Source organism: Ascaphus truei, chromosome 1, assembly GCF_040206685.1.
Source record: "Ascaphus truei isolate aAscTru1 chromosome 1, aAscTru1.hap1, whole genome shotgun sequence".
NCBI lineage: Eukaryota > Metazoa > Chordata > Amphibia > Anura > Ascaphidae > Ascaphus > Ascaphus truei.
In genome coordinates, this window is record NC_134483.1 from 329,987,436 (window position 1) to 330,014,408 (window position 26,973).

A 26,973-nucleotide genomic window follows, 5' to 3' on the forward strand; every position below is an offset into this window, starting at 1 on the left:
TTAAACATTTCATTAATAAAAGCACAAGGAGAGCGCTTTTAGCCACTATAATTTAGTATCAGCACAATTTTTTTTTTGTTTTTCACCACTATCTTGGCATCCGCGTATAAAATAAACACAAAAAATACCTTGCTCACCAATTACAAAAGAAAGAAATCAACGGTGCATAGGAAAGTATCGTAAGAGAACACTGATAAGTGGCAAGAGGTTGTCACTAAAAGTCCCTAAAGCTTGCACTCATTGTAAACTGCAAAATATACATAAAGTACCAGTTAAATAACTAATACCACTAATATCAAATTTATTCCAGACCAAATGGGAAATATCCACATAAACCTAACTATAACACAACTAAAACGTATACAACTTTTTTACAAGCTAAAAACTTACAAAATGCATAAAATGACAACTAATAAATCATAAATAAAAGAGTCCCCATGTGAACGAAACGGACAGTATACGGTAAACAAAAATGCTAATATGAACACAAAGCCCTATCAGAACATGAGGGGCCAGTGACCATAATATACTAACAATGCTAATTAGCTTCACCACAAAACACTGCACAGTAGCAGCTTATCACATTAATACTTAGTTCCCAAACAGACTAAAAATAAAGCTATCCAATAGTTATGCTGGAAAATGTAAAGAGGAGGGGTATATCCCTCTCTACATGAATATTCATGCAATAACATGTTGCTATGTGTAGCAATGAGTAGACAGCACCAAAACACAACACAATATGAATGGAGTCATATCGGCAAGGAATATTCAAGGATAAATAACAAAACAACACACATAAGGTAATGTTGCAATTAACAAAATAGGCAGAGTCCGCATATAGACAGGTGTGTAATGGAAAATCATATAAATTATCCTCTCTTTTGTTCATATGCAAATCCTATGACATGTGAACAACATACGACAAAGGATGATGGTATTTAAAACATCAGCAGCTTGAGATTTAAATATATATATCATGAATTTGACAATAGCTACTGCTTTAAAAAATAAATTCTAGATAGCCTACAGTTGCATTCTTTAAAATGAGAGGCTATAGATCAGGGTTCAAATTAAGACACCTTTTGGAGGGAAAGGAGAGGTAATGGTTAAAAGTTATAAAAATACATCACATTTATAGGAAAAATTATTTCATATCTGATTTTATGCTTACTCGTTTATATTGTACGCTTTGTGAAGTACTGAGTATACTTTTGACACTATTCAAATACGGAAATACATATTAAATATTATTGTATTGTTAATGAAACAATTATTACAAATAGCGTTAAAAAACATCTCCTAATTAGAACAAATAGAATTGAAATGTGTTTACTGGTTTCTGCGTAGAGGTAATTTGGATACTGCATGTGGGGATTATAACCCCTTCTTGTAATAATACCTACATAATGGGGGCTATGCCATCTAAAGCATTTCATAAACTATGAGGTATTTATCCTAAAATAGATACAAAAAACAAAAAGCATAATTTCACATTTCTCTGATACAGAGCAAAATGAACTTTACAAAAAATAAGATAAAAACCCAAAACAGACCTGTTTGACCCTGCAAACTCAGTCCCAAAAATAAATAAATTACAATATCATTCTCTTTCCCTATACTATAACTAAGCTGCTTTTAAACATTTCTTTTTTTTTTTTCTCTCAGTTTCTAGTTAACTTTTCATGTCTGGAACGTGGTCTTTGTACATTCCTTAAGCTGGAGGAGGGGGGCCAGCCCGCTTGGCTGCTTTTAACCTTCCCTCTTTTAAATAACTGCTGTTCAAAAATCAGACGAGCAGTGTATTTAAGAAAACAAAGCGTTAGTTTCCTATTATAAGTTTGAACAGAGAAACCTTGATAACTACAAACAAAACAAAACATCTCTGCAACCCTTCTTATAAAAACATAAATCTTATTGTTTTATTTACTATATATTTATAATTCCTTATCTTTCTTACACACACCCACACAGACACATACACACTGTTCTCTGAGTTTATCTTCCATCAACATTCATTCTTCTTTCTACAAAACTCCAACACGATCTTAATCTTGTGGGCCAGAGTAAAACTTAATAAAGCTTCCTTACTCCATAAGATCAGACTCATTCTTTTTGTTTAAATAAAAAATAAACATTTACTTTTTAAAACTTTGCATTATAGATATACCTTGCTTTTAGTCCTGACTTCTCTAAATCAGCACATGCAATTTAAATTTAAAACTTCATTTAAATATTGTAACACAGTATTTCCTACGCCCAGGAAAAAATGTGCTTCAGTGAAAAAATACAAATTCATATTTGAGTCAGGGTGAAATGACTTATTTTTACAACTGCCAAATTTTCATTCTCTTTTAAAATATTACACTAACAGACTTTAACATACAATACTTCCTAGGTTTATTTTAAATGCTACTGTCATGCCTTGTAAATGGCAGCAGGCTTAATACACTTTGACAAAAGGGTTTAAACTTAAATGACCCTTTTACAAGAGATTTATTTGTTATTTTTATGATTAGTACAACAAGTGACAATGTGAAGCGCTATGTACACTAATGGCGCTATATGAATAAAGACATTCATACATACATACATTAACTATCCGAGTGGCATACAAACACTTTACTCCATGACATGTATATTATTATGCCATCAAACTAGTTTCTATGAGCTTTCTAAGATAAAAACAAACAAAAAACATTTAAAGAGGATGTTCCCTTCTTTTTCCATGCAGTATTAATGCATTCATTCCTAAAAAACTACTTTAACATTCTTAAATTCAAGCCATTTCTTCCTAGATTAATAATTAACTTCCATGTCTCACAGACATGCAACTCCTGTGCCTCACAAACATGCAACTCCTTTTCAGTGAAAAAGGGTGAGAAAGGGGGAAGAGGAAAAAGGGGGTTGAGGAAAGGGAGATGAGGAAAAGGGGATTAGAAAAAGGGGGGTCCAATAATGCTGCAGTTATTTTTAAAACCGAGCCTGATATGTTTCACTTTCCTTCTTATTCAATATATTCTGCGTCACTAAATATCCATTTTTAAAACATTTTATTGCCATAAAGTCCACACATAATTTCAAGGGACGTACCCTTCGCCGGCGACTGCTGAGAACGTAGGTTTCCCCATAATTCTCCTCTATTACACCGATCAACGTTAGCTGACCATGTACCTTACACCGATCAACGTTAGTTGACCATGTACCAATAAGGTGCCCCAACCCTTGGTATAATATAAGTAGAATATAGAGTTAAGGAACAGTGGCCTTAAAAACAGTTACCTGCTGTTCCTTAACAATAGTTCTCTCCCCAAGTTCTAGGAGACTTAACACCTTATTAATTATTATACCTTCCGGGCCCTTACTTGGCCCTGCCGTTTAGCGGCACACGGTATAACCTGAGTTTATGGCAATAATACAAAAACAACAATAACAATACCTGATCAGTATAATATTGATAAACTCACGTGATACAGGGTGTCCCGTCACTCAGGTAGGTTGCCCATAAAGAACAAACTGTCTACAGATTACTCAAACTTTAATCTAACGGCTTTTTTTGTTAAAAAGGATAAAGCCATACCTTATTCCAAGTGTGCACGTTTGAGTAATGTAGGCAGCTGCTCCGTCTGGGGTCTCCTGGTCCCGAGGTATTGGGTCCCTATTCGGGCGCCATCTGTCAAAGCTTAGAAATAAGATCAATGAGTCAAATACAGGGTTCAAAACGTAACACATGAGTTTATCTGTACCAAGGCACAATTTGGGAGACAAGAATTCAGAAAGAACTCAAGCCTCTGAAAACATATTGCTTAGTATCACATTTTTATACATTTCAAAATGAGTAATACACCCCTTAAGGGGGCTGGCTTACAGATAAGTGATGATATGATGACATGCAAAAATATATTAGTTGATACATATATATGCTTTACATTACTATATTCTTATCGATAATTTACCATAATGTGGGCCTCCCAACCCTGTGACATAAGGGAGTTACTGTGTTCAGCCCTGTATGTATGCTGTGGCTGTCAGATAAGAAAGAACTCAGATCAGCAGGAATGTCTAATCGCTTACGAATGCTATTTCAATTCTTGCCTGCCTTGTAGGAATTAAAAAGGGTTAGTTATATCTAGGAGCGATACTCTGCAGATTCAAACATTCACAGTTCATTCATTCATTCACGAATGAGACAAATATACATTCATATAGCAAACACTCAGAAAATGGTGGTTTAGGCCAAAATGGAGGTGATGATAGCCACTCACATTATCTCAATCTTCACAACAGAAAAGCCATAAAGCTCAGGTGTGAAGAATAGAAGATAAATTGAGATAATGAGAGAAGAGACAATATCCGATCTAGCTTTTTGGGGGATTTGATGCTAAATATAAATAACAATTGAAATAATTGGGGCATTTCTGATACTGAAAGTGCTATGGGGCCTATGTATCAACAGACAGAAAAATGTGGTGTGGCGCACTGCACCAACGTTGCTCCAAAATGGTTTCACGTGTACCAAACTTGTTGCTCCAATTTCTTTTACATCAGACACAGATTTTTAAGCAAAAAAGTTATTATCACCTCAGACCTGGCAGATTGTTTTGCGCAGATTGAGAAGATAAAAAGGGACACAGCGAGCCAGAGAATATGATACATCTTCTTACATTGGCGTAAGTAGGTGCAACACAAAAATTATGCAATATGCGCCAATTTCGCTCCAAAAGTACCTTAGTACTTTATGAACATATGTGCAATGCAAATTTAATTCAGATTGGCAAGTATTATCTAGAGTTATTATTTACATTTTCGAACAGAATGTATTTTCATAGAAAATCACAAAAGCAAAGCAAACCTTAAATATTGGTCCGGGAATTTTTTTTTCTTCAGGCATTGGATAAACAAGCGTCAATGACACAGAAGCTACAGTAAAAGGAGAAATAAAACCAGTTTAAGTAATACATAATAATGATGCAAATTGATTAAAGTGTCAATGGAAAAGTAGTTGTTAGGAACCTAATTACATTATGCTCAGCAAAACAACCTCTAAAATACATGTGTTCCTGTATTTCAATTGTATAGTATGTGTGGTGCGTATAACTTCCAATATGTCTCTCTAGTGTTGAAAAGAACATGAGCTAAATGAGCTTTCCGTGCGAGTTTCCACGCACATTTCAATTAGTGGCTTGTGGCAATATGTTTGTTTTTTAAATGGGCACTGGGCAGTGATCACAAAATTGTGAGGCCAGAGTATTTTTTGGAGTATAGCCTTGAATCTTCACTTTATCCAGCGCTACTATCTATAAGATTCAGCTGTCTATTGGCAACTTTGTAACCTCAGTCATTAGATTGATCTCCCAAAAAATACAATGTGGGTCAGTTCTACTGCTAGTGTCTCCCACATAACCACAGTTTTAGGAATGGAAGCAGGTTGAACCTGGATAATCCTGTACAGGGTGAGGAAGCATTGCAATAGTATTTTACACAGTGTTTGCAATAGTATTTTACACAGCGTTTGCAATAGTATTTTACAATGTTTTTCATCTATCCTGATTGCAATTGACTAGTGTTTCCCCACATGTCCTCCACTCACTGATACTGGAACTGACTGTTTTTGCCAGACAGTGCCATTCAAAGGCTGTTTTTAAATCTCTATGCCAAAGAGCATTTTTTATAGATGGTTTATATTATGGTACAGTGACCCCAGCTTCAAAAGACACTTTTAAGGAAAATGTACCAATTTACTTCTTGTTCCAAGTTATGATTTAAACAAGGGAGGGGGAGAGAGACCGGGGGAACTAGTGCCATACAAATGTCCCTAAGTGCAACCAGTGCAAATACAATTGTCCCAAAGTTTTTTTCAGTCAGCTGTACACAGAGCAGCGCAGGGGGGGAAACATGGCATTGCTTCCAAATGTGGCTGTTACATTTTCATAGTTTCTATTGTGGTAATTGTCAGTAGCAAATGTGCACCAATGCTGATTGTCATTTTTAGTAATTTCTTCAAATACCCTCTTAGACATGGACCATGAACATGACTTAACTCACTTACAATTACTTCTACTTCCTGAAGGTCTCCCAATGTTTCACCTAGATTGTATAATCTCTAGATCATGGATTCCTTTCTCTAAATGTTTAAAGCAGCAGTTCAAGCAATATCCTACATGTCTATTTTTTTTAAAATAAATCAGTTCTGTACTATGAGAAAATACTTGTAGCATTTAAAAAAAAAATGTTTTAAATACATTTTTAATGTTTCTAATGTAGGAAGTATTTCCAAAGGGACAACCCCTTCCCCTTCTGATAGGCTGAACCCTGCCCTCTCTCTTGCAGTGAACCAATTGTATCTAGTAACTGCCCAGTCAATCATATTCCAGAACTACATTTCCCATAATGCTGAATTAAATAGCCCAGAGCAAGCGATTGATTACAGGAGAACAGATCGACTGCATTTTAGCTAATCACTTGTCAGTGTGCAGATTGTATTGATGCACATATTGAATGGGAAAAATATATATATATTTTTTAAAACGGCAGCTTGAACTGCAGCTTTAATATTATGTGCGCTGCTCTTTGATATGTCTGCATAATAATTTGGTAAGTCAGTGCATACAGAGTTAGTACTATATTAATATAATACTGATAATAATGGTAAACAAATCTCATCCATGACTGTTTTTGAACTGGAACTTGCATTACACCCCCTATAAATATCTACAAGGTTGTGCCCTCATGGTGGAGCTAGTTGAGCTGTTCCCCTGCCTCTACATGCTCCATTTACTTCTCAGCACTCCTGGGGAGTCCTGAAGAGCAAATATGACTGACATTGCAAACTGCAATCTGTTGCAAACATAAGTGTGTTTGAAAGGACATAACTTCATATTCCAGGTCGTTATGACTTTATCCTTGTGCCTTGGATGTGTTACATTTTTATTAATATTAGTATGTATAAATAAAGTGCCAACGTATTCTGGATGTGAAAGATACAACTACAACAGAACATGCCGTTAGTACGGTGTTAATAATTGTCTCCTCAGGTCTTACTTGAAAAAGAAATGAATTTCTCTGTCACTCTACTGCTAAAACTGTTACCCAAGCCCTCATTCTGTCACATCTTGACTATTATAACCTTCTACTGTTCAGTCATCCTGACTCTCACCTTTCTCCCCTGTAATCTATCCTAAATGCAGCTTCTAAAATCACTTCACTCTTCTCCTAATTCTGTCTCTGCCTCTCTCCTGCTGAAATCCATCTCTTGGCTTTCCATTAAATCATGTATTACTTACAACATTTTTCTTCTCTCTTTCAATACTAAACACTCCTCTGTCCCTCCTTAAATCTTAGCCCTAGTTTCTTGCTATACCGCTGTTTGGCTTGTTTGCTCTGCTCATGTTCTGTCTTCCCCTTTTGTATCTATAGCCCTCTCTTGCACGAAACCTCTCCCACTTACTGCCATGCACCTCTGGAATGTATTTCCCCTCAATATTCGCCAAGCACCTTCTCTCTCCACCTTCTAGGTCAATCTCAGAACTCTCCTCTTTAATGATGCATTACAGTAGCACCAGAGTACTCATCCTTGTATATTTACACCTGATACATAGACCATGGTCCCTTGCAGACACACTTACCAGAACACCTTCGTACTGTCTCTGTACATTCTTCCTACTTACCAATTAGATTCTGAGCTCTTCAGGGCAAGGACTGCTTTTCCTCAGTGTCTGTGACTTTTATGTCTGAAGCACTTCTTCCCATTATGTGTTATTGGTATTATTTGTTATCTATAGGATTGTCATATGTATTACTGCTGTGAAGCGCTAAGTACATTAATGGTGCTATATAAATAAAGATATTCGTACCTAGCTATTCCAATATATTCATGGGCATGTGGGAAGAAGACAACATATGGTCTGATAACCCATTTGCTGCTTCAAGTTATATTTAAACACTAATACAGCTGAACCCCGTTATAACGCGGTCCTCTGGGTCCAAAGAATGAGACTGCGTTATAACCGGGATCACGTTATAAAATCTTGCCGTGCTAGGACTTACCGGCATCTGCAGCTCTCTCCTCTCTGCAGCTCTCCCTGCTTCATCAGGATAGGTATCACTACAATAGATTTTTTAGATTTATCATTCTATATTAAAAAAGGTGTAATACAAACCAAAACATTCTACAAACCGGTAGATGCCAATACCTACCTTCTGACCTCCAGACACTATAATCCAAGGTGGATAAAAACATTCCACGGGGCCAATTTTTACGAATAAAGAGAAATTGTTCTCAAAAACATATTTTTGATCAACTGGTCATAGACATTAAACAGAAATTTCTATAAAGAAATTACTGTATAATGAACATGGAGAAAGCTTTGAATTTAGCAAGCAATACAGATAGAGATCGGCTTATTAGTAGGAATTACAAAAACAGAAACTAATAATAAAAATATCGCTTAATTCATTCCATTCATTACTAAATATAATGAAATGGCCCCAAAAATAACAAAAATTATAAATAAACATTGGGGGATTTTACAGAGGAACACGAAACTTAGTGAATTCTTACAAAAAAAAAACAGTCTACAAAAGAGCAAAGCATTTTAAATTAACTCTAGCACCAAGCTGTCCAATTAATGCTACAAAAGAGAGAGAAACAATGTGGCTAAGGGATTTAAAAGGCTACTATACCTGCTCCAATTGCATTGGTGCCAGCTATTGTTTGAAATCTAAGAATTTAAAGTCTAATGTAACAGGCAGGATATTCGAAACGGAGACGTTTATGAATTGTAAGAGCAAGTTCATAGCCTATCTCTTGTAATGTCTCTGTGGTTTAGAATACATTGGGAGGACAGGTAGACCCCTAAAAAGATGATTGGCAGAGCATGTATATAACATCAAAAGGGGGTAAACTACACATAGTGTTTTCAATCACTTTGAGATCAAACATAACCAAAGCCCAGAAAGTCTCCTATGTAAAGTGATAGATTGCCCCAAACCTAATTGGAGAGGGGGCGGTAAATTGAATAAAATAACCAGACGAGAGAGCTTCTAGATGTATACTTTAAAAACAATGGCCCGGAGGGCCTTAATCTAGAATTCGATTTAGCCTCCTTCTTAAAAGACAACTGAAATGCAATTGTTATTAGCTACTGTATTGTAACGAGTGCTCACCACAAACAGGACGGGGCCACGAGGCTGAGGTGGGGATGTTGGTATACACCGACCTACAACCGCGTAACCATGTCTGTAGTGCAGAGTGGCAGTAGTGTAGCCGGGTCAGGGTAGGAGAGGTCAGGTTGATCGTGATACTGGCCGTGGTCAGGATTGGAGAAGTCGGATGGTTGTTGTGTGTAGCCGGGGTGCAGGAGTAGAGAAGGTGGGAGTCCAAATACAAGCCGAGGTCAAGGGTCAGAGAAGGCAGAATTCCAAGTACAATCTGAGGTCAGGGTGCTACGAGAAGGCAAGGCAGAATGCACAAGGCAAGGAAAGGCAGCAGAGTGCTTGAGGCAAGCACTGCGTCACAAAACAATTTTTATGCTCAGCCAACTTGCAGCAGGGATGGCTGAGCATGGTGGGTGAGTAACTGGGTGGGTGAGTAACTGGGTGGGTGGGTGGGTGGGTGAGTGTCTGGGTGGGTGAGTGAGTGACTGGGTGAGTGAGTGACCAGGTGGGTGCTGCTTCCCCCCTGCCCCCGATATCCCTGCGGCTGCTGCCCGGGGCTGGAAGTAAACTCGGTGGGCAGGGGGGGTGGCGCAGGAGGTAGAATGCTGAGGGGGGGGGCGAAACTGGCAGACTAATTCCGCGGCTGTAGGTGGGCATGCGGGGAAGCTGGATTGGCAGGTACACGGGGGAAGCTGGGTCACCACGACGCTTCCCCTCCATCCCACGTTGGGAGCAGCGGGGGGGGGGAGCAGGCCCACAGGCAGCAGGCTGGACACCCTGCTTTCCCTGCGCATGCACGCCGGGACCTCAGCTCTGCGCATGCGCACGGGAATCGCAACCCCTGACTCACGGGGCCCGGGACGCCAACCCCGGCAGACCCCCACTGTTTGCGGGCCTGCTGATACCTACTTTACTTACGTACCTCTGCTAATTTGTGACAATCCTCTCACCGTTCTACATGAAAATTCCTTACAGAGTTTACCTACAAACCTCCAAATGAGACCAACCACAGCAAGGATTCCCCACTGCCACTTTCCTTATGTTTGAATACAGCATAGTACAAATGACAGAAAATTGGGATGCTTTAATAGCTTTGCATATTATTATTTTATCTATGAAGATCTTTTAACTGGCCCACTAAAAAGGTACCACAGCTTACAACAAATCTAGCCAGAATCAGAAATTCTTTGGAAAATGGAATGCTATTTGAATGTCCTTTTTAGTATCATTACCAAGTATTGGCAGAATAATACTGCATCTCACCATCCTATTTGAAACAAATTGTGCATGATTTTTTTTCTCTCCCTCAGGATGTAACAATTGCCGCTGCTTGCGCTCCTCCAGGTGGGGGTCGTAATCCAGTAACTCCACGCTTTTTAAGACACTTCAGCATGTTGTGCCTGCCAACACCCTCAGAGCACAGCCTTAAACAGATTTTTCAGGTCAGTGGTTCCTTCAACATAAACAAAAGTACTAGAAACTGTGTCAATTCTATGTACGCTAAAATGCAGCATTTTAATTTTATTTAAAAAAGGAGAACATACTTAAGCAAAGGTAGAGTTTTAGTAAATCAAGTACATTTTGAAAACGTAGAAGAATAATTGAAATGTTTTAACAGCAATATTTTTTTAAGTTAGGAAACATACACATTTAAAATACTTCCCATCTATTATTTTTCCTGCAAACTTGTGCTCTTTTTAAAAAAAAATGTTATCCATTCTGCTTGAGCTAATGCAAAAACAGTCTTAAGTTCTAAATCCTGCATTATAATACTCATATTAGATTAGCATGGAGATCTTGATGTGAAAATCACCCTTTTTTTGTTAGACTGGACACATGGGCAGGGGTGATTTACTAATCTCTGATGAGACATATTGGACCTTAATTAAGTTCACTGCCATTTAAGTCAATAGCAGTTAACATGCGACTGAACTCCGAGAGTCCCAGCGATATTTTGCAACAGTCCAGGTTTGGTGGTTTTCATTGTCTTTACAGCTTGTTGGAATGGGAGCTATAAAAATACCACAACGGTCTCTGTCTGCCTAACCCCGGTAGCCTGGGTCCAGATGGCCGCTCTTGAGTTCTGCATTGTTTATACTTATTTTTAATCAATAGTGTGACAGATGGAAATGGAAGCATAAACATCCTATGACTGAAACAGTAACTGCAGATGTCATAACAATAGATTCTATAGATCCGGCTGTTTTGCTGTAGCAGTGAAAAAGAAGATTAAAACAAGCAAAAAATAACGAATTCAACTGAAAATATATGAACTCTACCTTCACTTACACATTAATGTCATTTTGTTATGATTATTTTTTTCACTATAGTCTTAAAAAATGTGCACTGACCCCTGCAAATTATGTTTTTTTTTCTTTCTGGTGATCTTCAAATGTTTGATTTACACAAAAAGCCAAATAGATAACTTGTGTTATTAAGTGGAAAGATGACTCACAGAACATTCCCTTCTTGTAGTCGATTGATTGGTTGCTGTTATATCTGATTGATAGCTGCCTCTAAGCAGGGAAAGGAATATTATGATCTGAAAGGAGCTTTTCAAACTTAAGCATCAACAAGATATTAATGTCATGACATGAAAAAATCCATTATATGGTTTCATTTCGGTTTTATCAAAATGGCTCTTCAAATTCTTAGATGTTTGTCAAACCTTAAAAATGCATTTGACAATAAATCTGTATTTTTGTCCTGTGCAGGCAATCCTAAATGGATTTTTGACAGAATTTCCAGTAGCAGTGAAGCAGGCTGCAATAAATATAGTAGAAGCTGCAGTGGAAATTTACCATAGGATGAGCATTGATCTGCTCCCAACTCCTGCAAAGTCCCATTATGTATTTAATTTGCGTGACTTGTCAAAGTGTGTTCAAGGTAACTCTTTTTTTTTCTTACTATCGACACTTTTCCTTTTGTTTGTAGAATCTTTCCCTGCTGGGAAAATGAGAACTGATCACATTGCCAGTATTTTAGATGGAATAAAGACACATTAGAAATAATTTCTATTGATGTAGACATGTGAACTCTGCAAAAAGTCAGTGTTGCTGTTTTTTTCGTCAGCAGTTCCATTGACTTTAATTGTAGTCTCACTGGTAACATTCATTGTCATTATACTGTGTGGCTTGTACTACTGTATCAAGGACACAAAAATCATCAAATCTTGGTCATCACTGTGCATTTAGTGTACAATAACAATATTGGACGGTACTGATCGGCTGTAGTTACAATTACAGATTTGGTTGATACTTCCTTAAACACATAACATACCGTATTGGCCGGAATATAGCGCTGTGTTGTTTTCCTAAAAATGTCCTTCCGAAAACTGTACTCATATTATATGTGTAGCCTAAAACCTTTTATTTTTTTTATGTAGAACACCTTCAAAACTATAGGGTTCGTATTATGTGCGAGGTCGCCACTATATTCGGATCAATACGGTATTCCGATACATTTATTCTACAATAAAATAAGTGTATTCATGCAATTTTAAGCCTCATTAAAAAAACAATCTCATACATTGGCAGCAATTATGAAACCATTGCCTTAAATGGACATTCACTTGTTTAAGTCAGAATGATTAAAATGCCATTCATTTCCAAAAGCCCAAATCTAATTTATTTCGAACCTTGACAGCTGTACTATGCAATTGTGTGTTGACCTTTTTTTGGCTCAGGTCCCCAATCTGCATATCTGCACTCTCACTCTTTGCATTGGACCTTTTATTCTGCTCCCGTATTCATAGCTGCACAGGCCAAGAAACTAGGACCTACGAGAGCTTTGGTATAATGTATCACCAAGTAAGCACTAAAATACTTACACAGCAGTGACTAATTTTGTTCACTGGATGGATTTGTAAGTGCTCTATATTTGCCACATTAATGAAGATTACACTGATGACAAAATAACTTCTAGAAAATATGGTTTACTGGCTATGCACTTCTTTAAACCAGGCTGTGCTGAAAATAGCTGTGTAACACGGCAGGCATAAGCCTATCGGGGTCTATGTTAAAGTTGACAAGAAGCCAAAAGTGATACGCTGTGAGTGCTCATGTGCATGTCATTACCCATAATCCGTGGCTGCAGTGGAAGCACTGTATGCTAAGAGATAATAATGCAAACCTGATTGAGACATGTGAATGGGCTCATGAATGGTATTTTTATTTGCTGTATACTGTATGGTGGAGGATTTTTGTCACTTTTTGCGCCATAACCTTGTTTGTGTCTAGAATATATACAAAGATCAGATAAAATAATTACTGAAAGATGTAAATATTTTACAGGTTTACTTCAGTGCGATCAAGGATCTGTACGTGATCAAACGCAGATTTTCAGACTATTTTGTCATGAATGCCAAAGAGTTTTTCATGACCGTCTAATCAACAGTGAAGACAAGCAGTATTTCCATGCAATGTTATCGGAAATGGCCAGTGAGTTTGTATTAATTATCAATCACATTCTTAAGCACAAGGATAATGTTTTATTGGGCTTCAGTTCAAGAAACGTTAATACTGTATCATTTTATTTATCTACAATTTAATTTTGCAACTGGAAAGCCTGTATAAGTTAGATTTTTACCTCCCTCGTTTTAACTCGGTCTTCTTTCCTCTGCATAATGTATACCACCATCATATGGGCCCATAATTAATAAGCTGTACTATTCCACAAAACATCTTCCGGCACCAGAACATACCTTCTTGTACATTCAAGTCAATGGGCCATAAGGGTTTTTTTTTTTTTTGCTCTGGAAGGTGTCTTTTGCAGTATCACCACTAAATATGGCCCATTATGTTAACCAGGGTGTTTACATGTAAAGATTTATAATGTGCGTAATTATTACAGAACTTTGACTTTTACTAAAGCAGCCAATGTGGACCTGACCTACTACAATCTAGGTTCCTATGACTTGGTGCCCCAGCAATTGCCAAACCAATTGCTTCCATAGTCAATTCTATCTTGTCTGCGGGCCATATACCTAAGACCTGGAAAACTGCCAGAGTTGTCCCAATCTTCAAAAGTGGGTACAAAAACACTGTCTCAAACTACAGGCTAATCTCCCTTCTCCCAATCCTATCCAAAGTCATGGAAAAATGTGTTCACTCCCAATTAAGCGATTACTATAACAAGACAAATTTCCCTAGCCAATTCCAATCAGGCTTTCGCCCCAAACACTCCACGGTAACTACCCTGCTAAAAGTTTGCAATGAAATCCAGTGTGAAATGGAACAGGGTGAACTCACCGGTTCAATATTCCTAGATTTTGCAAAGGCTTTCGATACTGTTGATCATGCTATCCTGCTTAACAAAACCAGAGCTCTGGAATAGGGAAGCGTGCTTTAAACTGGTTTCAGTCCTACCTATCGGGTAGATCCCAACATGTGTCCATCTAACGCTCTAATTCCAACCCCCTGGATATCACCTGTGGTGTCCCGCAAGGCTCTGTTCTGGGGCTCCTACTCTTCTCAGTGTTCATCAATGATCTTCCCACAGCTTGTAAGGAAGCCTCAATACACATGTATGCAGATGACACAATCCTATATGCACACAGCCATAGCCTCTCTGACCTTATACTTCAGTCTGACTTTTTGAGACTCGAAAACTGGATTTCCCAAAACAAACTGTTTTTAAACACTGACAAGACTGTAACAGTGGTATTTGGGACCAAGACTAAATTTTTAAAGCTTCCAGTGACTGAGCTCCAGATCAGAACCAACGCTAACACCACCCTAACTCCTGTTACTAGATTTAAATACCTGGGCATATGGTTTGACTCCCACTTAACATTCGGAATGCACATTGATACCCTGACATACAAAACCTATGCCAAACTAGGTGTACTCTACAGGAACAAATCCTCCCTAAGCCTGCTGGTCAGAAAGTGTATTGCACAGCAGATGCTAATGTCAATTATTGACTATGGAGACATAGTATATGGCTCGGCGCCCCAAACCCATCTTGGCAAACTTGACAACCTCTACAATTCAATTTGTCGTTTCGTTCTCCAATGCAGCTACAACACACATCACTGCGAAATGCTCAAAGAACTAGATTGATCATCACTTCAGTCTAGGCGCAAAGTTCACCTTTCCTGTCTTGCCTTCAAATGCTTTCTGGGCAAGCTACCCATCTATCTGAACAAGCTCCTCACCCCTACCACACGCAGCACTTATCATCTGAGATCTGACTCCAAAAAACTGTTCATAGTCCCAAGGCTCAACAAAGTATACGGCCGCTCCTCCTTCTCTTACCGTGCACCCCAAAACTGGAACAACCTACCGGAGACTCTCACATCCACCACCAGTTTAAGTTCTTTCAAATCTAAGGCTGTCTCACATTTTAATCTGGTCTGTAACTGTTACATAAACCTATAATATACATCATCTCTAACTGTGCATGCAATGTATTTTATATAATGTATACCCTGTTCATTTCTGTAACTGTATTTGTAACCATGTATTATTTGTCATATTAACTATGCCCAGGACATACTTGAAAACGAAAGGTAACTCTCAATGTATTACTTCCTGGTAAAACATTTTATAAATAAATAAATACTAAGCAAAATAATTTTACTTTTTATTGTTTACCATAATGATATTGATATAAACTTAGAAAAAGGGATGTAGCTCTAATATCTAACGCATGAGTAAGTATGCTTCCATTATCCCATTGCATGTCCTTGTTTATACAAACATATGTATATATGTGTATGTAGTTTTATGTGCAGGTAACATACAAGGACAAAAACATTACATTATATATTACATTTATAAATGTATATATTTAAAGGATATAAACAAATTCTTATTTTCTTACAGATAAACATTTTGCTGTCCACATTGATCCAGTATACTTTGTTACTAAACCAATTATTTTTGGAGACTTCATGACGGTAAACTCACTTTAGAAATTACATGTTATTAAAAAGTAAGCAGGCTGATTTCCCATAGAAAAAATATCCCATTTACATGGAGAATAGTCTTCATCGGGGTTGTTCCCAAAATACACTTGTGTATGCAGAGAGATACATTGCTAACTTACCAGTTATGGTCTGGTTTCGATACAATAATAAAAATGCCAGATATATAAATAAATATCTATCATCTTGAGCGAATAATCAGGAAGGCTGTATCCAGTAGAAGTGAACACACTATAAATGTACTGTATATATGACGTGAGCTATAAGGGACAAGTCTTTAATGCTGCAAGGGTGAGATCAATCAGAGGGAAGAGAGCATACTTACGACTGATTAAGGGTGAAGAAATCTCAGTAAAAAGGGGGAGGGACTTGCCAATTGCATGGCTCTAGAGCAGGGATGGGCAACTTTTTTTCAGGCAATAAATTGACAAACATTTGTGGATGGGCGGGCCAGTGTCCTACTGCCCCCCTCCTCGTCTCTCACTCAATAACCCCCCCACTCCCCAAATAACCCCCTGTCTCACTCAATTCCCTCCTTCTCTAAGAATTTTACCTTGAGGGAGGGGGGTGTTAATGGATGGGGGATGGATATTGGGATCGGGGATGGACATACGAATGAATGATAGATGCGGGCCATTTCAAATGCCGACGGGCCATTCCAAATGCTTTCGTGGCCCATGTGCCATGGGTTTGCCACACCTTCTCTAGAGAATTAAATCCCAGCTAACATCCAATAGACAGTAGTTAATGGTTAATAAGGATATATGGTATGCAATATAAAATATGTACTTCATTTTATTTAGAGTAAAATTAATAGAACATTTTAGTGTTCATGTTTTCTGAAAATATAATTTTAGATTGGAGCTGATAAAGCTGATAAAGTTTATGAAGATCTGACTGATATGGAAAAGATTAGATCAGTTTTGCAGGACTACCTAGATGACTACAATATGACCAATGCTAAGGACATAAAGCTGGTGTTTTTCCAGGATGCAGTAGAGCATGTCTCTAGGTAATGTAAAGACAATTAAATCAGATGTAGAAGGGCTTTTGATCCAATCCATTCTGCAATTATTTGTTTGTGTCATTTACAGTATTTATAATGTTTGGTCCTCCCTTGGGGATGAAAAAAATGCTACTGGCAATGCCCTCTCAAGCAAGGCAGTTATCAATGGCAGTGCCACAATAGAATACAATGTATTATTTTACTTTGATAAATATGGCGTAGTTTGCTTGCTCCAGTTTTGCTACGTAGCCCACTATGAATTGGTACACAGTGAGTTTGTTATTGTTATTAGTAAAAGTTGCCTAACTGTATGTTGCCAAATAAAGGAAAACTCACTTCTTATTGTCTACTATGTTAATACTTGAATTACAGTGGAGAGTGCAACGTTTCAGGTCCTATACGAACCTTTTATCCATCCGTATGGGAACTGAAATATTGCACTCTCCACTGTTCCTTCAGTAAATGGAAGTCATCTCATTAAGAATTTTGGTAGTAAAACTCTAATTTGTATCCCCGTTTGAGAAATTCTGTTTCACTACCACTTTGTCTATTTGTGTTGTTCACATGCAGACTTTTCTCTCTTTAAGTTTTCCCCCTGAAAATTTTGTATTCAAATAATGAAAAGTAGCATGAATTGTCTCAATCTTTGCACTTTCTCTTGTTGATTCTTTACCATATCATGTGTTGCAATATAAAATTGCTTTTTTTTTTGTTGCTGTTGATAAATAACAAAAATCAGAGTCCAAAATCAGTTTTTTCCTGCATTACTGTTACAGTTTTTTTAATTTCCATGTTTTCATTAATTTATTTGTCTTTGTTTGAGAACTTTAGGGTTATGATTTTTTTGTATAATCATTAGTTCAAATTAGTTTTTTTTCTGAACGGCTTAAAAGGTGATCATCCAAATATAATAGATATTGTTAATATTGTTTTACTATTTGCAGAATACAGTTAAACGATCCACTTGTTCACATTTGATATCAAGCCTCGTTGTCCAATTTCTGGGTGCCGTCTAACCTGCCAAGATATTAGTGCTTATAGATAATGCCTTTCCTGGCTAACCAATGTATTGTATGAAGAATGCTAGTTTTCAGTACTGATTAGGATCCTCTTACTTATAATTGTTATGTACCAACTTTTTTTATATACAGAATTGCTCGAATGATTCGTCAGGAAAGGGGAAATGCCCTCCTTGTTGGTGTAGGTGGAACAGGCAAGCAGTCTCTGACCAGGCTTGCAGCTCACATATGTGGCTATAAATGCTTCCAGATAGAGCTGAGCCGGGGATACAATTATGACTATTTTCATGAAGATCTAAGAAAACTCTACAAAATGGCTGGAGTGGAAGATATGGATATGGTTTTTCTTTTTACGGACACTCAGGTAAAAATAAAGACAGACCCTGGTTATCGTATTATCGAACCTATTCAGTAAACCAGGCTCCACTGATATATTTTTGTGGCATAATCTAATGTATAAAGTAACATTTGGAAAAGTAAACACAATAGCATATAATAGGAAACACACACACACACACACACACACACACACACACACACACATATATATATGCTGTGGGTGGGTTTACTGGCTATGCATCTTAACCCTGGCTGTGCTCAAAGCTGTGACCATGCAGCAAGCTTAAGCCTATAGGGGAACCATGTTGAATGGTTTTGAAGCAAAAGGTGGCACTATATATATATAGTCCATTAGGGAGTCTGTCATTTTCTTCTCTATGTCTCCAAAGTTCAATACGGAGTCTCCAGGTGAAATGTCTTGGGACTGCAGCAGGTCTTAATATGTAAATCAATGGGGGCATGGTCGAGCCAGGTGATGGGGCCTATACCAGAGGCGGTGACTGCGGGGACTAGTTTAGGGCTGACGGAAAAAATAATCAATCCTCGAGTAGGATCTAGGATCTATGGGGCGGGGGGGAGGAGTAAAAAGTAAATTCCTTTGAGTTTGGTTTATGAATCTTCAGGTATCGATACTGTTCCGGCTAAGCTCATTCTAAAGCTTGCCAGGAGTGTAGCGGGCTAGCCACGGGTCTGTTCTCCATTTAAAAACGGAGTTTCCCGCGCGGCGGCCGCTTCAATAGATAAGCGCTAATGGCGCTTACTATTGAAAGCACCTGAGGCACGGGAAAACCGGCCGGGTTTTGGCCGAAGACAGCCCGCGCGCCGCCCGCGCTATTTTTAAACTGCGGGGGCAGCCGCATTAGAGTCAGCCCGGCCGCTACTGTAAGTGGGAAATCTGCCATCATTTTTTGGAATTTATCAATTTTGATTTTAGAGTTTTGGAAACTTTGAGGGTTTGATCTATGAAGCTCATTATTAATATCAAGGTTGAAGTCGCCTCTCATAATGACAGGGTAGTCCCCAATCTCTTTTAGAGTTGCCAGAATATTCTCCAAGAACTTAGTTTGACGATTATTTGGAGTATAAATATTGCCCATTATAACTTAAATGCCGGCCAGAGACCCTGTACACAAATAAACCTGCCCCCCTTGTCCTTCCCAACCTTTTCTTTCTCGGAAATCAGTAAATCAGCAAATCTTTGTAAATCAGTATTGCTTACCGGAGGAAGAGAAAGAACTCTCAAAAGTTTGCCTTATAGTATCAATTGATAGTCCAAACAAAAAAGGTATCACTTAATACGGAAATACTCCTTTTACTCTGCAGTTATATTTTATAAATGTACTGTTACAGTATGTCCAATATCCGTATTTTACAGTTCTCAGAACCACCCTGATGGAAACACTGAAATGTTTAAAAGTTCTGTTTAGTTACACTTTACTTATTTTTTAGCTTAACATTTTCTTTAGTCATATAGGCACCAAATTGGTTCATTAAGTGTTTCTGAGATGGACAATTAAATTATACAAAAGTAAGACTATTCACTTCATATTGCACTATGGTCTGTGTCAATTGTATTATGACATTTTGGTATATATTGTGATGCCCACATCTACTACGTTGCAGTATCTAAGTCCCAGAATGAGATCGGAAACATTGTATTTCTCTACAGGGGTTTTATTTACAGGGTTAAATCATACACCAGGCCCACCGTCCTTTTAAGTCCAAACAAAACATAAAAATAACACCTATTCCCTTTAGGGAAAACTAAGTACACCGTAGCTTTAGCCCTTTCTAACTGGCGCTGGCCAACTAAACTGGTTCCCAGCTTAAAACATGCCCTAGCATATGCAACAACAGATTCTTCAGTACATTAATATGTTACTTAGTTCGTTGTCTGTTACTGTTTGGGCTTCAGGTAATTCCCTCTGGACCCTGCGAGAGTTCAGATAATCCCTCTTCTCTGTAAGTCCAATGTTAAAGACAGGCCATCCCTGCTTCAGCGCAGTCTCATGCCCTTCATTCTTCTTCCAGGGATTAAGGCCCAGTCAGTACCAGCAGACTCCGCACCCACTGTGCAGTAGGTCTAGGGGACAGTGCCAGCTTCCTTAGCTGGGGAGAAGTTTCTCTCTCCCCCCCTTCCCTGGGGGAAAGCGGTCTCTCTCTGACCAAGCCATTTCCTGACTTTTTTTTTTTCCAAATGTTTTTATTAGGCATAATTTTTTTTTAATGGTTTTACATTATCAGTATTGGCCTAATACAGTTGTGTTTTCCTTGTTCATGTGGGGTGGAGGGGGGTAAAAAGGAGAGACCCCTAGGTCCACATCTTGGTCCCTTGGGTGTGGAAAAAGAAAGAGAAGAGAAAAGTGGGGGGTGGGGGGGAGGAGAGTGTGGGAGGGAGTCGTTCCACCCTCCCCTCGTCCGGCCGGGCCCTGGCGTCCATCCTTCATGGCACTTCTGTGGTTCTGAACTGCCTGGGGTTGTATACTGGTTAGGTTTGGGTTAGTGGGTTAACCAGGGTTCCCAGGTTTTATAGAAACCTTCAGTTGAACGTTTCAAGAAGGCCGTGAGTTTTTCCATAGTCATAACATCGTTGACTCTTTTTTTTACTAATTGTTTAGTGGTGGGCGCTATATTCTTCCACGAGTATGCGACTGAATACCTTGCTGCTGTTAGAATAAAGGAGATTAATTTCCATACTAGACGATGGGGACGGGGGGAGATTGGGGGGGAGGGGAGGAGATGGGGTGAGGGGGGAGATGGGAGGGAGGGGGGAGATGAGGGAGGGGGAGGAGATGAGGGGGGAGAGTAGTGGGGGGGAGTGAGAGGGGAAAAAAGGGGGGAGGGGGATGAGAGGGGGGTGAAGGATGGGGAGGGGGGGGAGGGAAGGGGGAGGGGAGGGGGAAGAGGAGAGAACTCACTATATAAGAACATTCAAAACTTTTCTTAACATCAGCATTAGTAAACTTGGCAACAAGTTTTATACCACTCAACTGGGGAGGGGGGGGGGAAGGGGGAAGAGGAGAGAACTCACTGTATAAGAACATTCAAAACTTTTCTTAACATCAGCATTAATAAACTTGGGAACAGGTTTTACACAACTCAACTGGGGAGGGGGGGGGGGAAGGGGGAAGAGGAGAGAACTCACTGTATAAGAACATTCAAAACTTTTCTTAACATCAGCATTAGTAAACTTGGGAACAGGTTTTACACAACTCAACTGGGGTATGGGGACGACTTAAACACTAGATTAGTGTGGTAATCTAATCTAATCGGGTGACCTTTAGCCATATGTCTGGACTGCCAGTTAATGTGGTAATGTCACTGCCGCTGCTTCTGTTATCGAAGTCATTTGGACTCTGAATGTCTCCTGCCCCGTGCAGGGCTCGTTAGGCAGCTTTTCACTTAACTAGCATGGGCCAGGCCGGGGGGAGCGGGGTGAACCTGCCGGAGGGGGGGAGGGGGGAAGGCGGCAACAACAAGCGTGCAAACCGGGCCGGGGGTCCAGAGTCCGGTACCCGGGCCTTAAGACGATGAGATTAGGTTACTTACAGTTAGCAGATTGCAGTTCTGTTGTCGGGAAACAGAGTTCCCATCCCACCCACCAACCCCCCTGTAAACCCCCCTAAACCCGGCCAGACCGCGGCTCTCTTCCGCTGTCACCCAGTCAGAAGCAACGGTAAAGGCAGCTCCATCTGTTGGTTGCCTCCGCGGCAAGTGATCGGGAAGCGTAGTGTTGAGGTTGTGCGGCTGGCTGGATCTGGTGTGGTTCTCGGGCCCCCATGTCCTGCCGTCATCGCTGGTAAGAGAGCTGGGGAAATTAGGGGGACTTCGATGCTGCTCATCTGTTCCTAGCTTGCCTTGGTGCCGCCGTTCTCCTCGCGGGTCGGGTGCTGCGTTGTTCCACCTCCTCCCGCTGCGGCGGGTCTTGCGGTGGCTCCGTTGTCCAGGAGAGCGGCGGGGGCAGGCCCAGGGCTCTCACGAATAGGGCCATGTCCTCCGGTCGGCGGATGGTTAAGAATTTGCTGCCATAGCTTACGGTAAGCTTGAATGGAAAGCCCCAGCGGTACTTCACCTCCTTCTCCCGGAGGAATGAGGTCAAGGGCTTCATTTCCCTTCTTCGGTCAACTGTGATCTGTGATAGGTCACTGAAAATTTGGAGAGTTTCCTTTTGGAAAGGTAATGACTCTTTCCCTCTGCAGGCGGTGATAATTTTCTCCTTAATTGAGTAGCTGTGTAATCTTACGATTACATCGCGTCTCCGGTTGGGATCTTCTGACCTTGGAGCTAGCGCCCGGTGTGCCCTATCTATCTCTAGGTCACTGTCCTCGAGCGGGCCGCAGATTGAGGTAAATAACTCCGCTAAATAGGGACAAAGCTGGCCAGGTAAAATCGTCTCAGGGACATTTCTTATGCGCAGATTCTGGCGCCTGTCCCTATTCTCCTGGTCCTCCTGCCCCTCCTGCCCGTCTTTGAGAAGGGAGATCTCCTCACCCAACCGGATGATTTCTTCTTCGGCTGCTGTTTGCCTTGCAAGGGACTCCTCTAGTCCACTTTCCAGAGTCGTTGTCCTCTCTGTTAGGCCAGACATCTCCTGTTTGATCTCCGCCACTGCTGCCTTGATTTCTGCCTGAAGGGATGTTTGAAGTTTGGTATGCATGGTGGAAAATAAGCTCTGCAGGTAGGATCGTTCCTCCATCTCCGTTTCAGGAGTTTCATGGGCTCTCGTTCCCTTATTTAGGGCTGCTTGCGGTTCCTGTGAGCCTCGTGTTCTGCCGCCATTTTGGTTTGCTGGCGCGGGTCCTGGGCTCCTCTGTGTCGGGAAGAAGAACCGCGATACCGCCTGGGCTGCGGGTTTCTTTTGTTGCTTAGACATGCTCCGGTCTCTCCCCTTGCTGGGGGTATGTTTTTATTCTGTGTATTTCGAGTTTGGGAGCGTTATATGTCAATTTTAATCCGGTGGGTCCGCAGCGCTCCTCTCCTACACCACCATCCCTGATGATGTCACCGGAAACCCTTCATTTCCTGACTTTTAACTCCCTGTGCAATCAGGAGTCCAGTCAGCTCTATTAGTTTGCAGCTGCTGCTAGCTTCTCTAGGGGAGATTAACTCCCTGTAGACTGGAAAGCACACTAGCTGCAACACTCCAGCCAGGGACAGTGATTGTATCACAATATATACATATATACAGTGCTTGACAAATCATCCAAAAATCTACTCGCCAAACCAAAAAAATCTACTCGCCACCCAGCCCTGCCCCCAGCCCCAGTTTTGTTTTTTAAAAAAAGAAAGAAATTGAACTAATAAGAATTAATAACAACATTCATTTTTGAAATAAGTTTATTTATTGTATTACATTTATATTTGACTACAATTAGTCCTTGTTATGTGTGAGTGAGAGTGAGAGTGTGAGTGTGTGCGAGTCTGTAAATGTCAGATCTAGAAAAAAAAAAGATGAGAATGACTAGTTTCCTGAACCCCTTTACCAGTGTCTGGATGCCCCCGCTTCACAATATCTAAAGCAGCAATCCCGCCTGGGATCTTACCTGATCCGCAGTCCCTCAATGTCCAGGTACCCTCATTCCCCAATGTTGTATGTTGGAGGGGAGGTTTTCCCTAGCTGTCTTCTGGATTAGGGGGGATACCAATGTCTCCCATGTGAAGCTTGAGAGTCAGATCTGGAAGAAAGCAGTATAGGTTATTTCGGTGTAGGTATAGGGCAGTTAAGATATATAGGGTAAATAAAATATCCAGATCCAGAGTGTGAGACAGAGAGAGTGTGAGAGAGAGTGTGTGACAGAGAGAGAGACAGAGATAGATAGAGAGAGAGAAAGAGAGAGAGAGAGTGTATGTGTTTGACAGAGAGAGAGAGAGAGTTTGACAGAGAGCAAATGTGACAGAGAGAAAGAGTTTGACACAGAGAGAGAGGGTGACAGAGGGAGAGGGTAACAGAGGGAGAGGGTAACAGAGGGAGAGGGTAACAGATGGAGAGGGTGACAGAGAGAGGGTGACAGAGAAGGTGACAGAGAGGGTGACAGAGAGAGAGGGTAACAGAGAGAGAGAGAGAGAGAGAGAGAGATAGAGAGAAGGGGACAGAGAGAGGGTGACAGAGAGAGCGAGAGGGTGGATGATGGGGTGGGAGGTGGGGGGTGACTGACACTTGGGTGAGTGGGTGACTGACTCGGGTGGGTGGGTGACTGACACACACTTGGGTGGGGGACTGACTGACACTTGGGTGGGGGACTGACTGACACTTGGGTGGGTGACTGACTGACACTTGGGTGGGTGACTGACTGACACTTGGGTGGGTGACTGACACTTGGTGGGTGGGAGACTGACTGACACTTGGGTGGGTGACTGACTGACACACGGGTGGGTGGGTGACTGACTGACACTTGGGTGGATGGGTGGGTGACTGACTGACACTTGGGTGGGTGGGTGACTGAGTGACACTTGGGTGGGTGGGTGGGTGACTGACACTTGTGTGGGTGACTGACTGACACTTGGGTGGGTGACTGACTGACACATGGGTGGGTGGGTGACTGACTGACACTTGGGTGGGTGACTGACTGACACTCTGGTGGGTGGGTGGGTGGGTGACTGACATATATATATATATATATATATATACATATACACATATATACACATATACACATTATATATATATATATATATATATATATATATATATATATATATATATATATACCCACCCTTTTCAGCAATGTTTGTGATCTGAGGTACTTAGACGATCACAGACTTTGCAGATAAAAGGAAAATGATGGATAGATATCCATTTTATTATGTGCCATGCCCATTTAATGTAACTCCTAATTTATACTATTGAATATCCCCAGATTGCATGCAGATGTACTGCTGCGACACACTTTATTCGAGCAAATAACCAGTTTGTACCTGGCAGATACCTGGAATGCGCCGCTCCTCACCTCTGACAAGCCGCGTTGCATTTGCCTTTCCAGCCACGGTTCATGCCTGGCTGACGGGCGGCTGATCTGTTAAATGATAATGATCAGGATTTAATAGGCTGCAATGCTTCGCGTGTCCACCAGATGGCATAAATTCATGAATTGTAATGCAGTATATATATATACAGTACTGTATATACACAGTATATATATATATATATATATATATATACTGTATAACAACAACCCCTATAACCCCTAACATACAGTACTGTACACATACAGTACTGTATATGCACATACATAAATGATACTATGGGCCGGCGGGGGCGAGATGTGTTTGCAGCAGAGAGAGAGCCGCTGCTCTCTGCGCAAACATCGGCACATTAAAAATTATTTTAAATACATTTTTATTTATAGTGTAGATGTGCAGGGGGTCTCGGGAGCTGAACCGCACTGGTTTCAGGTCCAGGGACCCCCTGCTTCCCGAGATACAGACCCCTTTATGAGGTGCCGGTATCCCTCTGCGTTTAAAGGTCCCGATCACGTAATCGCGGCCTGTAAACCAAGCAGAGCAGAGGGATACCGGCACCCCCTAAAGGGGCCTGTATCTTGGGGAGCAGGGGGTCCCCGGACCTAAAACCACAGCGGTTCTGCTCCGGAGACCCTCTGCACATGTGCAGTATAAATAAAACACATATATAAATAAACACTCATTCTTTACCTTAGCGGCTATGGTAAAGAAGCAGCATTTCTGTATTTTAATAATGTAATATTGTACAGTGAGCAGGGGGTTCCCTGAGCCAGAAATCTAAACTCAGGGGGCCCCTTGCTCCTGCTCAATATTATTAAAAATACAGAAATGCTGCTTCATTACCATAGCGGATAGCCGCTAAGACAATGAAGGGGTTAACCCACCGTGCCCACTTTATTGTGGGTAGCGGGGGATGGTGACGGGGGTATTTGGCCCTTGGTGTGAGTTTAGAACTTGCGGGGGGTTGCAGGTGCACTTAACCCCTTCACGAACGTAGCAGTTAATACCGCTACGGTCATGATGGGGTTAAGCCCTCCCGCTACCCCCCCGCAAGCCCTAAACAAGCACCGTTGGGGCTAATACCCCCTTCACCCACCCCCGCTACCCACAATAAAAAAAACTCACACACAGCAGCCGCCAAAAAATAAATAAATAAATAAATCTAAATAAATAAATAAATGACTATAAATAAATACATTTGAAATACATTTTTATTTATAGTGTAGATGTGCAGGGGGTCTCCGGAGCTGAACCGCACTGGTTTCAGGTCGGGGGACCCCTTGCTCCCTGAGATACAGCCCCCTTTATGAGGTGCCGGTATCCCTCTGCGTTTCAAGGGCCCGATCACGTGATCGCGGCCTGTAAACCAAGCAGAGCAGAGGGATACCGGCACCCCCTAAAGGGGCATGTATCTTGGGGAGCAGGGGGTCCCCGGACCTAAAACCACAGCGGTTCTGCTCCGGAGACCCTCTTCACATGTACAGTATAAATAAAACACATATATAAATAAACACTCGTTCTTTACCTTAGCGGCTATGCGCTATGGTAACGAAGCAGCATTTCTG

The 26,973-nt window shown here is 40.6% G+C and overlaps 1 protein-coding gene across 4 annotated transcripts in view; it reads left to right on the plus strand.

Annotated features, from left to right (window-relative positions):
* DNAH6 (dynein axonemal heavy chain 6) overlaps positions 1 to 26,973 on the plus strand; it is a 448,872-nt gene that overhangs the window by 250,926 nt on the left and 170,973 nt on the right. For all 4 annotated transcript variants that reach the window (XM_075607019.1, XM_075606995.1, XM_075607010.1 and 1 more), the window contains 6 exons: positions 10,467 to 10,598; positions 11,871 to 12,042; positions 13,449 to 13,595; positions 15,984 to 16,057; positions 16,942 to 17,096; positions 18,242 to 18,473. In XM_075607019.1, coding sequence (XP_075463134.1) covers positions 10,467 to 10,598; positions 11,871 to 12,042; positions 13,449 to 13,595; positions 15,984 to 16,057; positions 16,942 to 17,096; positions 18,242 to 18,473 — 912 coding nt within the window. The remainder of the gene's footprint in view (positions 1 to 10,466; positions 10,599 to 11,870; positions 12,043 to 13,448; positions 13,596 to 15,983; positions 16,058 to 16,941; positions 17,097 to 18,241; positions 18,474 to 26,973) is intronic.